The 15,057-nt window shown below is 34.8% G+C and overlaps 2 protein-coding genes across 2 annotated transcripts; one reads left to right on the plus strand and one right to left on the minus strand.

Moving 5' to 3' along the window:
* Positions 1-1,168: 1,168 nt before the first annotated feature.
* LOC132313253 (protein NRT1/ PTR FAMILY 8.1-like) lies at positions 1,169-3,413 on the minus strand. Its single transcript, XM_059811949.1, has 4 exons — positions 3,308-3,413; positions 2,987-3,204; positions 2,328-2,881; positions 1,169-2,173 (listed from the first exon to the last, which is right to left on the minus strand). Exons 1-4 carry the CDS (start codon positions 3,411-3,413, stop codon positions 1,330-1,332), a joined length of 1,722 nt encoding a protein of 573 aa, XP_059667932.1. The 3' UTR covers positions 1,169-1,329.
* Positions 3,414-9,144: 5,731 nt separating this feature from the next.
* On the plus strand, positions 9,145-12,994 carry LOC132313255 (laccase-4). The gene is made up of 6 exons (XM_059811951.1): positions 9,145-9,338; positions 10,396-10,547; positions 10,747-10,991; positions 11,131-11,259; positions 11,525-12,451; positions 12,584-12,994. Exons 1-6 carry the CDS (start codon positions 9,252-9,254, stop codon positions 12,712-12,714), a joined length of 1,671 nt encoding a protein of 556 aa, XP_059667934.1. The 5' UTR covers positions 9,145-9,251; the 3' UTR covers positions 12,715-12,994.
* The last annotated feature ends 2,063 nt before the right edge of the window (positions 12,995-15,057 follow it).

The following is a 15,057-nucleotide window of genomic DNA, read 5'->3' on the forward strand; positions in this document are numbered from 1 at the left end:
TTAAGTCAGGTCAGCTGAACAAGTTGAATGACTTATGGAGGATTAATTTATTATATAAGGGAATTGATTAACTAAAATGTTAAGTCCTACTTATATTCAAGTCAGGTCAGCTGAACAAGTTGAATGACTTATGGAGGATTAATTTATACTGGATAGGATGGTTACTAGATTATATATATATAAGTATGGTGCCATGATATGAGCTTGAATCTCAGGATCAATGGTTAGGGCGCGTATATCGCCAGGGATGTGTAGCTAGATATAGTGTAATTGTGTACCCTGGTAGGTCTAGGTACTCATGCCCACTATATGTGCGTTTTGCATGTTGCCTACTATTCAGGTTGAGACAACCCTATAGTCTAGTGAGGTTCATTTAGTGTGTATATATATATAAACACGGACTACTAGTTACTGTGGGATTGACTAGGATGTATACGTATATCGGATCTCTGCTTGGACTGTAGTAGAGTAGAACTTGTTTGTGGGCCTGACCCACCATTATTTTTTAGGTGTTCGTCACGAGTAGAGGTTGTTCGTGCTGAGCGGGGATCAGTCTACTTCATTCTGCCGATGCTACATAGGAGTTCCTTTATGATTCAGTTTCCTGTTTCAGATTACTGTCATTTGTTTAGTTTGAATTTTCTAGGGGTTCACATAGTATGGATTCCCGAGTTGTATTTTGGAGGATCAGTTGTATCAGAAGAGTTTATTAATTAATGGAAATATATTATGAGGTTTATTATTAGATTATTATTTTAGTTTCTTGTCAGCATTTTATTTATTCTTCTCTATTTTTTTGTACTCTGTGTTCGTTTATTATCAATTTGTTTTGATATCCTCGGGTATTCGGGCGTGGGCCTGGCCAACCCACATTCGGAAATTCGGGGGTATCACAGAACGGCTAATATTGATTTGGAATAACTCATAACATATCAGATTTTTTAGTCAAAACTCATATCACTAAATTGGTGATATTGTGTGTTTTGGTACTATAGCGGTGGAATTAAAACAAATTTTCGAATTTCTCAAAATAAATTTTCGTTACTAAATATGGTTCCGATTTTTACCTAAATCATTTCATAACAAAACGGTTGTTTTGGTATTAACAAAAAATATAACGCCTAAAACACATTGCACGAGCCCTTAGTCTACTGAGCATGATTTGGTACATGCCCTTGTTAGATGGAATTAGACTGAAACACCCTTCACTAACTTGAACACTGACAATGGAAATTCCAATGATATTACTTGATCCTGTTCTGAAATAGAAATTAAGAAGAAAAAAAATAATAATAATTCAGCTCTTCAGATAACAAGAATTGCATAAGATCATGGGGTAGCATCAGTGGACGGATCAACTGCCTTCTTATATGTGTACCACTTTGCAACCAAGAGATAGACTCCAAAGTTCAACACACTCAACACAGCCAAAAGCCAGAAAAAGTAGTGAAGATGACCATTGTTCAGATTATCTGGTATCCAACCAGGACTACCATGTCTGGTGGTGACATCCATAACAATATTAACGAGCAGCGTGCTCAAATAGTTCCCAAGCGCGGTGGTGGTGAGAGAGAGGGCTGAGCATAGGCTTCTCATGGCATCAGGAGCCTGTTCATAGAAGAACTCTAACTGCCCAATGAAAGTAAAAACCTCTGCACATCCTATGATGAAATATTGTGGGACTTGCCAAAATATGGACATTGGCACATGCTTGAGATCATAGTAGTTGTGCTCCGTGACCATTCTTAGCCTCACGAGCTCTAGAGTCCCGGCAGCCAACATAGCGAAGATGGAGATGACAAGGCCTATCGCGATTCGTTGAAGTTGTGTGAAACCATTTTTGTGGCCAGTGAACCTCCTTGCAAAAGGCACAATTACACGGTCATAGACCGGTACCCAAAAGATGACACTGATGGTGTCAAAGAGAGAGAGAGAAGCTGAAGGAATCTCGAAAGAACTGCCCATGTGAAGGTCCATGGTGTTGCCTTGCAGGACAAATAAGGTGCCCATTTGACTGTATACAGTAGTAAAGATTATGCCAGTGGCTAATATGGGGAGTAATCTAATAATTGACTTGAGCTCTTCAACCTGTGTCACAGTGCAGAGCCTCCAAGCATTGACAGAGCCTTTGATATGATCTGATCTAGTCTCCACAGCTGCCTTGTCAAAGAAACTGAGAAATGGAAATGAACATTATATAGTTGATACATAAAACAACCATATAGAACCATTTATTAGTAGTTCACAGACGTACACATGATCCAAATTAAGCAAGTACTGGTAATTTTTGGGCCAAAATTTCATAATTTAGTAGTTTTATGCTATACCTTAACTGTTTTGTATGGTCAAGCTTGCGGCTTCCTTTGACAGCAGATTCTTCTTCTGCAGTCTCATACAAAAGGGACTTGTCATTAGGCACTTTTACTCCAAATTTTCTGAAGGATGCCAATATCACTTGGCAGATTCGAGTCAGGGGACTCCCTCCAGGCCTCTGGTTCCTGTACAACCGTGTACCGGAGAAGAAACTCACCACGGCCACTGCCATTGCCACGGCAGGGATGCCAAAGCCCCAAGCCCAACCCACATTGGTTTGTATCCATACCAGCACGGTAGAAGCAACAAGTGCACCTATGTTGATTGAAAAATAGAACCAATTGAAGAAGGAGCTCTTGTCTTTCTTCTCAGCCTGATCCGAGTCATCAAATTGGTCCGCGCCAAATGATGATACACAAGGCTTAATTCCCCCAGTACCAAGAGCTATCATGTAGAGTCCCAGATAAAAAACCCCAGTTTGCATTCCTGTTGGATGACAAACATTTTTTCGGTCACATGATGGTTTCAGTCCATGAACAGATGCCGATAGTGTCAACACTGTCATCCCCTGTAACAATTAATTAAGAGGTCTTCAGTATATAGTACTAAGGAATATTGTGTATGGAATATAGAGATACAATCAGACAATACTTTTTGTTTGAATTAGACTTACAAAGACATAGATAATTGAGAAACTAGCAATTGTCCAGTATCTACCCAAGTAGGCATCGGCTAGGAAGGCACCAAGCAATGGTGTGACATAGCATGTGCCAGACCAGTTTGTGACACTAGTGACTGCTACAACACTGGTCTGGTTCAGTTGGGTTTTGAGATAATTGACTAGATTTGTGTTAATCCCATAGTATGCCAATCTTTCACAACATTCATTTCCTGCAAAAGTGTGGAGTTGTGTAAGCCTTATATATGCATCAATTTGGTTTGAAAAAGTGTTATGAAAAAGATAAGTGAACAGGACAAATTGTAATGGACATACCTAAAATATAAGGACATGCTTTCCAGGTTCCTGTTTGCTTCTTGATGGCAGGATTGTTATGGAAATCAGTTGTTCCATCCTTAGTGTATATTTCTTCTTCAGCCATGCTTGTTATAATGGATAGAATGCTTACTCAACCTCTTTTTAATGCAGTAATTTTGTCACCACTTTGCCATTTGATGCCTAAAATCAACGTACAGAACACAAGAGAGAGACACAATTGCATGTGTTTGAGGAAGGGAAGCCTTGAGCTTATAAGACCAGAGGACATTTCATTCTATTTATATGTGAAGAAACCAAGATTCTAGATACTTCAATTCAATACATATAGATACAGTGCATTAAATATAATGAAATCAAACCAGCCTATGGCCTAGTCTATTTCTTATTACATACTCTATAATGTACACACATGCACTCACCCATGTTCATCAATTTAATCCACAGAGCCTGCATTTAGGCTAGGCCTGCACTTGTTTGCTCATTGAAGAAGAGTAAATGAGACTGAATACGTCCAATCCAAAGGCCATAACTTATTAGATAAAGGAGGGCCATAACTCATAGAAACGGTTGTATCTCAGCCTTTGAATAGGGAAAATTTGATTCCTAAACAGATTTGTCAAACCTGATTATTTATAAGAATGATTTCTATCCTTTGATGTAGAGAATGGAACCCACCATTGAACTTATCCTCTTTGGACTAAACAAAATAATACGATTTAAATATCATTACTACTCTTGAATAAGTGCGTCTTACAGCAGGACCCACATTATCGAAGGATCAAATTGCGACAATTTCAATAACGACTTTCGCTAGCACTACTCTGGATGGATATGATTTATAAGTAGAGGCCGATTGTCTTAAAAAAGATTGGCATGAAAAATTTATTGAAGATTGATCACGAAGTCTTAGTTCTGAACAAGGTTGTTGCCATATCTAAAGCATTTTATCCTAGATTGAATGTACTAGGCATTGTTGTGCATGGCACACCCTTCTATCCAACCTTAAATGCATTGTTCAAGCAATGTCCTTTTCAGTGGGTGGTGGTAAGATTAATCATTAATGTCAATATATCAACAATTCAAGAGAGAGAGGTTAATAAATGTAAATTACAGAAGCTGCATAATTTTACGTGCTTTCTGGCACACTTTCTTAGAAAGAGGAGCTACTGCCAGAAACATAAAATTTTTCTCTGATTTGTTTTATTGTTTAACACTATTAATATGCCAGAAATACCATAAAGACACTGTACTTGCAATGGGCTGAGCTAATATGCCCTAGCCCATTAGGGATGGAATTGGAAGTTGCCCAATTAATTCATTCTTGGCAAAACATTATACTGCACTTGAAACAGTTTTGGACTTGACTAGTTAGAGACTTGATTTGTATTAATTCATGCGCAGGCCTGGCAAATCACAGATCTGGCCTTGTGTGTCTGCGCTTAACCTACCTGCTCTTATAACTCGGCCTCATCGCTTGGCGGATCAAGAACTAAGCCGACTCTGATATCATTTTGAATGTGCTGGACGCTTCTCCCACCCGAACTCGCAGCGTCTTGATTCTGAATCAAAAGATTTGGCCCCCTCTGATACCACAACTAAACACTTGCCATCTGATACAAAATATTAAACTGTCAGTTAGCTAGCGTTGTACGCATATATGTCCTATACATTTTCGATCCTAATCTAACGAGGTACAAACTCCTGTAACACTAACCTGGCCTATATTACAAGACTTCTCCTTCATGATACGTGGTTCTTGATGGCTCCATCTAAGCTACAAAATGAATCTAACAGCTGTCAAAATTAAAATGCAAATTGCATGCGTAAAAAAGGTCAAATTTGGCAGCAGAATCAATCCCTTGAAGCGCAAAAAAGATGGTTCTCACTCTTGACGTTGCAAGAGTAAAATGTATAGGTTCATTATCCATCCATATCATTATAAAGACACATCTTATAAGTAGGTCTGAGAGAGAGAGAGTATATAATATAAAAACAAAAAAGGGTGGTGGAGGTTTGATCGATCTAGCTAATTGAGATGGGATGATGAGTTGTTACTTGTTACAACCCACCGTTGGTTTAATCTTATCTTTAAAACAACGTATGATATATGATGTCCTGTTGGTTTAGCGTATGATCGATACATCACATTCAACGTATTTTTCAACCACATTCACTAATTAATTTGTTGGGTAACCTCATACTGTTTAACAATACCATGTATAAAGGATTAATAAAACTCGCTTTCCAGGTTAATAAGTTAATATAAATAACATTAAAAATTATTTCTCTATTTATTTTATTTAAAATATATTATACAATAAGGGGGCTTGATATATGGCATTGCACTTATGTCGGTCTACCGTATGATAAATTATACACGTATTTGGAAAAGAATAATGATTTTTCTTTCAAAATAGAGGATAAAATCATTATTGCACATCTAATGCAAATGCTGGATGTTGGGGTTTGTGACTCGAAATCAATGGGTGGGGGAAAGATGGATCGGTCCAATTTCTACTGACGGTCTAACTTGTCTGAAGATCGAGGTTCTGGGGAAATTGGACAAGTTCAAGTATTACGGATTGGTCCAACATGTGCGGGAACATGTCCCATTCCATTTTGAAATTTTGGAAACTTGTTAGTAAGGTTGAAGACTTGTGCTTCGTTTGGTAGGATGAAAGAAAATTGGATATAAGGGAGAGAAGAAGAAATGAAGGAGACATCCTTAGAGAAGATATTGTGTACTTCGTTCTTTTTGTTTGATTGAATGGAAGAGAAGAAAATGAGATAATACCTTAATTTGTTTGTTAGAAGAGAACGGAATAGAAAATATTAATTATAAGGAAAATTTTGTAATTTAAAAATATTTATAATAGTCTTGCATTTCTTTCTTTGTGTATTCCGTTATATTTGGAAGTAAGAAAAATTATGAAGGAGGAATAATGACTCATCCATCCTTTTTGCATCCTCTCTACCAGACGAAGTAATTTAATTTATTCATTTCGGTCTTCCCACCCATCTTCCTTCATTTCTACCAAATAAAACATTGTTTTTCCTTTACCAAACAGAACATTGGGGATAAAGATGCGACTTATTAGATAACTATTTTAGAATTGTAATTGATATAGTAACTTTTTATTAGACAAATGTGGAAATTTAAGTCCAAAAAAGAATTAGATTTGGATACACTATAAATAGAGATGGAGTTGAAGGATGAAGGTAGAGAGAAAAAAATATGTAGAGTTAGAAAATATAAATTTTGTAAGGAGAGAAAAGAATATATGTATTTAATATGTGTAAAAGTGAAAGTCTCAGAGTATGATAAGTGGATAAGAGGAGCCAGAGTAAGTGGAGTTGGGTGTTGTATATTCATATCTCTCGTAATCCTCTTATATGCTTGTGTGATTAATGTGTAATGATTATACTTCTCTCGTGTACTATGAAGGATGATTTATTTCTGAAGAACAATTGGCAACAGTTGGTTGGAGGATGCGTTAGCATTAAGGTGGGGTCCATGTTAATTTTATTTGGATTCATTCAACACATACTCATTAGCTGCCATTTTAACAATAAATAAATAAATAATAAAAAAATAAAATTACTCTTCACAAAATAACAATGGAGTTTTTTTTTTTTTTTTTTTTGAAATTTTATTTTCTTAATTTATTATTTTTCATATACAAAAAGATTTCAATTAATGTAATATTTTCAAAATTAAAAGTATCGTAAATTAATGATACTTTGACCACTTCTAAATTATAAGGTCAGTTGTGTAACTGAACAATGAGAGCTCTAATATTCATACCCATTAGTTGCCATTTTAATTTATTTTTTTTGAAATTTTATTTTCTTTATTTATTATTCTTCATATACAAAAAAAAATTTCAATTAATATAATATTTTTGATATTAAAGGAATCGTAACTTAATGATACTTTTTTAACTTTTAAATTATAAGATCTAAGTACTATATGTGCAAAAATAAGTGAGCAAAAATTTAGACAAACACCCAATAATAAAACAAGAATTTTTTTAGGAACGCTGTGTAACTGAACAATGGGAGCTCTAATATCCACAGAACTCGAAGCCAGTCGATTTCCATCACGTGGCAAAACAATCCTTTCCACTCTTTGAATTTGTTGCTTATTGTTTGGCTCTCATTATGCTTATTATTAATTTCAAGTGGTTTGGATTGTTTTGCCACGTGATGGGAGTCGTGGATGCTTCTGATTGGTTCTTAGTAATGTCAATAATAATAATAAAAAAAAACATAATAGAAGAAGTAATGTTTCAGTTTTATGTACGGGAAAGTATGATCAGACCCATTATGAATACGCCCATTTATTTTACAAATTAAATGTGAACAGTCAACGGCCAATCACTCTGCAAGTGTAGATTCCTAGGTTTTCAATTAAAATCTAAAGCAAAAGTATTGCCCAAATGCAGTAAAAACCAAAAATAGTCTAAATGCACATATACCAAAATCTAAACTCAAAAAAGTTGGCCAAATGGAGTCCAAAACCAAAATTAAGGAAAACAAATGAGTTTGACTTTATTTGTTTAGAACAGTTTTTTATTTTTTAAAAATTTAAAACTAAAAAGTTATACAGAATCTGTTTGGTTTACAAGAATCTACTTGGTTAGCTGAAAACTGTTTAATGAAAATTTAATTAAAAAAAAAAAGTTTCTTTTAGATAACTTGTTTTTAGAACAACAAATCAAACAAACCCTTAATTTTTATTGTATTATATCTAGCAAGTGGATTTTAAACTTTAACAAAATTTCAACCACACCCAGCCTAATTTCATATTATGGTCATATGGTGGTGGTGGTGGTGGTGTATCAAGTTTTACCAAGTAACTTCTGAAATTATGAAAGGTTAAAATATGAGCAATATATATATATATATATATATATATATATATATGTACAAGTGTTATGTTATTTTAGTGGTTGGATTACTCGTGTTACGTTGTTTTAGTGATTGGATTGCTCTTCGTGTCTGAAAGCATGAGCGGTGTTCGTCCCCTTTAACAAGTTGGATATGATTGCTTTGTTTTTTTTTGGTAATTATTATTTTTACATTATATATACTTATATTTGGAAAGTGCAAAAAGGTTTTTATATATATATATATATATATATATATATATATATATATATATTTGGTAAGTGATATACGCTTTTTATTAATTGCTGTAGAATAATTTGTCAAGTAGGTCAACCTAGAAGGCAGTTAACCATTCACATCCGAGTCCAGGTGACTTATACTGAGTTGCCCAAACTTGACGTACCCATCCTCACCAATGTGTTTTTTTTCTTTTTCATATTTTCGTCGAGGAATGTATTGAGTTGGACTAAATGTAACAATATGTTGGTAGATGTTTCAAGCAGCTGCATGACTAAGAACACGACCTAACTGGGAAAAGGAAAGCACCTATATAGAATATTGTGACAAATTGATACATATTAAACAATTTTCAAGTTATTACTATTTGGCATGTAGGACAAAATACTAGATCTTTAAACACTAACTTCAACCAACCAATTAAGTTTCTAATCAAACTACTAATCACATGTAAAAAGCTTAACGGATCAATAAGAAGCTAATTAATAACTTCGTTTCCAAAACTACATTAATCCATAGAAGAAAAAAAAAAACTACTTTATGTAACATGCAAGAAATCATTGAAAAAAACGTAGTTTAATTAAATAATTTCTTAAGAAATCTTGTATTTAAAGAATCTTTGCATCACCTAACTAAGGAAAAACGACATTGCAGCAGCCAGCAGTGACCTCAATTATCACCTATATAAGGTTGTGTTAGCCAGTCACACCAGAATGCAACAAGCTATCTAGAAAGACATTAGAAGTACTATCACCATAAACCACTTTTTTGTGAGAGACAAAACCACAGAGGAGATCGAAAAAGCAGGTGAAAAATGGAGTCCTGGATTCGAGTTTTGATCCTCGTGGCGTGCTTGTTTCCGGCAGTGGTTGAGTGCAGGGTTCGTCACTTCAAATTCAATGTAAGTGGATTAGGGTTGATATATATATGTAGCTATATATACACACATATAGTGATTGTGGAATGTGCATGCACAGCTATGCATGCATGGGCTTCTGAACTTTGGTCCGGGTTGTACCAATGTATATATTCTAATGTTAGTCTATTTATGTGCATGCATCAAATGATCTTCCTGGTCTTCTTTCATGCAAAATAAACCTTAGTGCATGTGTTCCCTATGATATGGCCGAGATCATAATTATGCTTCTAAAACCTCATATTGAACATTATCATCCTCATTGCCTCAATCACATGTGAATGAGGTCGACTTTACAAATTCTCTCTTTTCGATCTTTTCTATTACATGTCATTTCCCTGCTATATTTTACTTCGTTTTTATTAACTTTTATTTTTTTTATCATCCTCTCGTCTTTTACATTTTAATACATCTAGTCTTCTTCTTTTGATATGAGCTTCTCTAGGTCTCTTATTTTTTTAATTTATTTTCTTAAATGATTTTATTATACCAATATATATATATATGTATTACATTAACATAAACTGTACTAATTTACGGTATGCGTTCACGTTCATTATACATGTATATAAATTCATATGTATTAAAGAAACATTTGGTGATACAACGGACACTCTCCTTTGGCAGTTCGATGAACCTATGAGTTCGATATATATAGTATTTCAAATCCTTTGAAGTGCTGTTTTTGAACCACCTCATTAAAATTGAGTTCCTAAGCAATTCCATCCACTTGTAACCAACCGTCACAAAATATATCATCTGAGATCTTTTTGTCGCAGGCAAAATCATAAAATGGAATATAATTGAACAAGAAGTCAATATAAGTTACTAAAAATTATCCCCATTAGTTAACATGGTTGGTCCAAAGTGCAAATTAGTTGGAAAAAGATTTTAAAAATTGATTAATTTTAAAGGACATGGAAGGTAGAACAACAAATCAAATCGAGAGCCGTCTTTTTCCAACTATATGTGTATTTTATAGTTATCATTCTAATGCAACATGATCAAGTCCAATTTAACGTAGCTTTCATAACGTGCACAGGTGGTGATGCGGAACACTTCCCGATTGTGCTCAAGTAAGCCCATTGTCACTGTCAATGGACGCTTCCCAGGTCCTACTCTCTATGCCAGAGAAGATGATACAGTCCTTGTCAAGGTCGTTAACCATGTCACATACAATGTCTCTATTCACTGGTAAGATACCAAATTTACCATTTTGTCCCTGTAACTATAACAATTCACCTACAAAACCAACTTAACATGCAAAAATATGAGGTGCTAATATAGTAAATCAATTCACTATTCTGCCTCCAATCACCTATATTACCATTTTGCTTGAGTAAAGAAAAAGATTTAATTTAATTCTATTTTTTTTTTTTTTTTCTGGTGATAGGCATGGTATTAGGCAACTCCGAACAGGTTGGGCAGATGGTCCAGCATATATTACACAATGCCCGATCCAGCCGGGGCAAAGCTATGTCTACAACTTCACCATCACAGGCCAACGTGGGACACTTCTCTGGCATGCACATATTTCGTGGCTTAGAGCAACCGTCCACGGTGGCATAGTGGTGTTGCCCAAGCGTGGTGTGCCGTATCCATTTCCTAAACCCAACAAGGAAGTCGTTGTTATATTAGGTGAGCTCAAATTTTGAACTATATAATCACTTTTTCCTTGTTAAAAAGCCATACTATATATATAGAAATTGGGGGGCTTTGATCAATTGAAAATCACAAATTGGGTATTTGATTAATTTGATGATCATCTCTATTGCAGGTGAATGGTGGAAATCAGACACTGAAGCTGTGGTCAATGAAGCCCTAAACTCGGGTTTGGCGCCAAATGTCTCAGATGCTCACACCATCAATGGCCATCCAGGATCCCTCTCCAATTGTTCTACACAAGGTACTTAGAAGTATCTGCTGAAATTTAGATTGTTCTTTTTCCAATTACCAGAATCGATGAGTCCTGTAATTTAATTTATTTGTTCTTACAATGATTTCCTTTTTCCTCTTCTAGAATTGCATGTTGCTACAAGTTGGCATGTTCTGTATTTCTCCATAATTTTTAGAAAATTTCTAGGAATGCTCATAATTCTATAGAAGTTAATAAACATTTCGAATGAATTGCTAACACAAAACTTAATTTGGGACTGTTTTTAATCTTGTAGATGGCTTCACTTTGAGTGTAGAAAGTGGCAAATCCTACATGCTACGAATCATCAACGCTGCGCTCAATGAAGAACTATTTTTCAAGATTGCAGGCCACAAGCTCACCATTGTTGAAGTTGACGCCGTCTACGTAAAACCCTTCAAAATTGACACAATTGTGATAGCCCCAGGCCAAACCACCAATGCCATCATCACAGCTGACCAAGGCTCCGGCAAGTACATGATTGCCGCCTCCCCATTCATGGACTCTCCTGTCGCTGTCGACAACTTGACAGCCACAGCCACATTGCACTACTCAGGCACACTTTCTAGCTCCCCTGCCACCCTCACAAACCCTCCTCCCCAAAATGCCACAGCAGTAGCCAACAATTTCATAACCTCTCTCAAAAGCCTTAACTCGAAAAATTTTCCAGCCAAAGTCCCACTAACTGTTGATCACTCCCTTTTCTTCACAGTTGGACTAGGGATTAACCCGTGCCCTACTTGCATAGCCGGTAATGGAAGCCGGGTTGTGGCTGGTATCAATAATGTCACCTTTGTCATGCCAACCACAGCTCTCCTTCAAGCACATTTCTTCAACATAAAAGGAGTTTTCACCACAGACTTTCCCGGGAATCCGCCTACCACTTTTAATTACACTGGCGCTCCACCGCAGACCTTACAGACCATAAATGGGACCAAAGTTTATAGGGTATCTTACAATGATACGGTTCAAGTTGTGCTTCAAGATACCGGTATCATAGCCCCTGAAAACCATCCAATCCATTTGCATGGCTTCAACTTCTTTGCTGTTGGTAGGGGACTAGGAAACTTCAATCCGAAAAACGATACTAAAAGTTTCAATCTTGTTGATCCTGTTGAGAGAAACACTATTGGGGTACCCTCCGGTGGATGGGTAGCGATTAGATTCCTAGCAGACAATCCAGGTAAACACCAGCGAACATATATATATATTTTACTCTATTAATCATTTTCCTGAGAAACTATTTTCTCAAGAAAGTTGATCAAATTATATATATAGTTTCTTATATGAATTTTTCTATTTTGTGCTATTGTAGGAGTTTGGTTCCTCCATTGCCATTTGGAAGTGCACACAACATGGGGACTGAAGATGGCATTCCTGGTGGACAATGGCAAAGGCCCTAACGAGTCACTTTTACCACCTCCGAGCGATCTTCCGAAATGTTAGGACAACCAAAAGGATCATATATAATTAATTATATAACTAAACAGATTGATCTCAAGAATACTAAAAGAAGAGATGGCAATACATCGTTATGAAGAAGAAAAAAGAGAGAAGGTAGAGCTAATAAAGAGGCAAAAAAAGGGTGGGGGGGAGTGACATAAGATCTGATTGTTTCTTGGTTGAGTAAAAGAAAAGAATTTGCTCAAGCCGATTTCAATAATTATGCAAACTGTAATTTTTTTGTGATCTCTATAAAAGTTCTGGTGAATTTTACATGTTCTAATGGCAAATCAATCTACAGCACATGAGCCATTTTGATATTTGATTTGGGAACTCAGAAAAAAAAAAAAAAACATTAATAATTTATTACATATTATTACGGTAATAACATAGTGAATAGCATTAATGATTTGTCCGCTTCGTAAACTATGTGACCTTTTTAATTGTTCGTGACGGACAATTAAAAAAGTACAAAATAAGTACCAATTTGTGATGGGTGATGGAATCACATTAATCGTGTGGGCCATTGATGATAATTGTATGCGTCTTTTTATCATGTAAAAATGGGATCTTTCTAAGTAGTAAGTAGTAGTACAACACAAACCACCAAATGAAAAAAAATTTGAAATCTTGACACTTCAAATTAACGTTTTGCTGGTGGGTATGCTCGCTCTTGGTGGGACTCTTGATACCGACTCCTCATCAGTTGAATTATGCCTTCTTAATTATTATTATTATTATTTTTTGATTTTATATAAAACTATTAGTTGACATGGTTCTTAGATATATAATTGGCCTTCCCATTTATGGTGTTTTGAATATATAACACCAGCACATGGTGTGACCTTCAAAACTTCAACACGTTTTGTATCTAATTAACCACCCTTTTAGTATAAGCAAATGGGTACTTTCGGTGTCTATACAAGAGAGTGCGTCCGTATTTACAATTAATTATATCTTACATTTATTTTATGGAGTCATATTATTTTATATTTATATTTAATCAATTGGTGTATCACGTCATTGATATTTCAAGAACATTAAAAAAAAAAAAAAAAAAATTCGAATCATTGAAAAATGAAATGATGGAATTCTTTGACCATGATAGCTTTCTTTCAATTGTTGGATCTCTTGATCCAATATATTTATTAGTAGATAAAGAATGTCCATATGGTACATCAAAAGTAGGAAAAAATAATTATGCTCATGTTTCAAAATCTGTCACTTGATACATACTGTCAATAAGTTGAGAGGTCGTGTACAGGCTCACACAGTGTGCGCGCTCATTTAGTCCCATTTCCTTACTTCTATTACTTATTTTTCTTTCAAAAGATTAATTATTCCCGAACGATTTATTTTCTTAAGGAAAAAGAATAATGCTACTCTATCTTTCACCGATTTTTTTTTTTTATTTACAAAATTACTTATAAATTCTGTAAAAATCATAAAAATGTCCTTATTTTTTTGTAAAAATTTTAAAAATACCTTCACTCAATTTATAATGGTACCCCATTATATATTTTTGTGTTTAAAGTCGCTCCCTCTCATATAATTCTTTGGTCCGTCACTAACTAGTCATACCACTTTTATTACTCAATTATGTTTTAACAAATCTAAAGATAGACAAGTCTTTGACTAGTATTTTAGGCCTAATTCATCATGTCAACCATTAACTTTCATGAAAAAAGGATGTTTTAGATTAAAATTTTAATCATGTGAAGTCAGGATAGATCATGGCTCAAACTTAAAATATTGAAAGTCTAATCCGAATGAGCACTTGAAATTTAATCCATAACCAGCTCGAAATAATTTGGGGCTTGACTATTAAATTAAGTACTTAAACTTTGACATGTATCAAAATTCAAACACAAGTAACTAGTTTGTCATTATTTATGCACTTTTTTTATTATTTTAAAAATGGTATTGTTCCATAGTAAATGACATATCATGAAAACAAATTTTTATTCTATATTTCCCAAAAAAAAAAAAAAAAAAAAAAAAAAAAAAAAAAAAAAGACACATGGTCTCTCTCTCAGCCATGGTCCCCTTTTGCCCAGATGAGTGGTTTCTCTAGTAATTTAATATGTTTTATAAGTCATACAAGTGCCCACATGAGCTGTTGCACTCAATCATATGAACTTTTCAAAAGAAATTAAAAAGAAGAATCTTCCCTTTGTGGAAGTTCTCAATTTATTTCAATATAAGCCCTCTGATTAACATCACCACAGGTTCAAATTTGAGAGACAAATAAAAAAAATTCAAAAGAAATTAAAAAGAAGAATCTTACCCTTTATGGAATTTCTCAATTTATTTCAATATAAGCCCTCTGATTAACATCACCACAGG

Source organism: Cornus florida, unplaced genomic scaffold (assembly GCF_030987335.1).
Source record: "Cornus florida cultivar Cherokee Brave unplaced genomic scaffold, ASM3098733v1 CherokeeBrave_3.0.0_Hap2_Chr06, whole genome shotgun sequence".
NCBI lineage: Eukaryota > Viridiplantae > Streptophyta > Magnoliopsida > Cornales > Cornaceae > Cornus > Cornus florida.

Coding starts and splice junctions, on each gene's coding strand:
- LOC132313255 (XM_059811951.1), top strand. CDS start 9,252: ATGGAGTCCTGGATTCGAGTTTTGATCCTCGTGGCGTGCTTGTTTCCG. Junction 11,260..11,524: donor CTCCAATTGTTCTACACAAG/GTACTTAGAAGT, acceptor TTAATCTTGTAG/ATGGCTTCACTTTGAGTGTA. Junction 12,452..12,583: donor ATTCCTAGCAGACAATCCAG/GTAAACACCAGC, acceptor GTGCTATTGTAG/GAGTTTGGTTCCTCCATTGC.
- LOC132313253 (XM_059811949.1), bottom strand. CDS start 3,413: ATGGCTGAAGAAGAAATATACACTAAGGATGGAACAACTGATTTCCAT. Junction 2,882..2,986: donor TCTCAATTATCTATGTCTTT/GTAAGTCTAATT, acceptor TAATTGTTACAG/GGGATGACAGTGTTGACACT. Junction 2,174..2,327: donor GACCATACAAAACAGTTAAG/GTATAGCATAAA, acceptor TCCATTTCTCAG/TTTCTTTGACAAGGCAGCTG.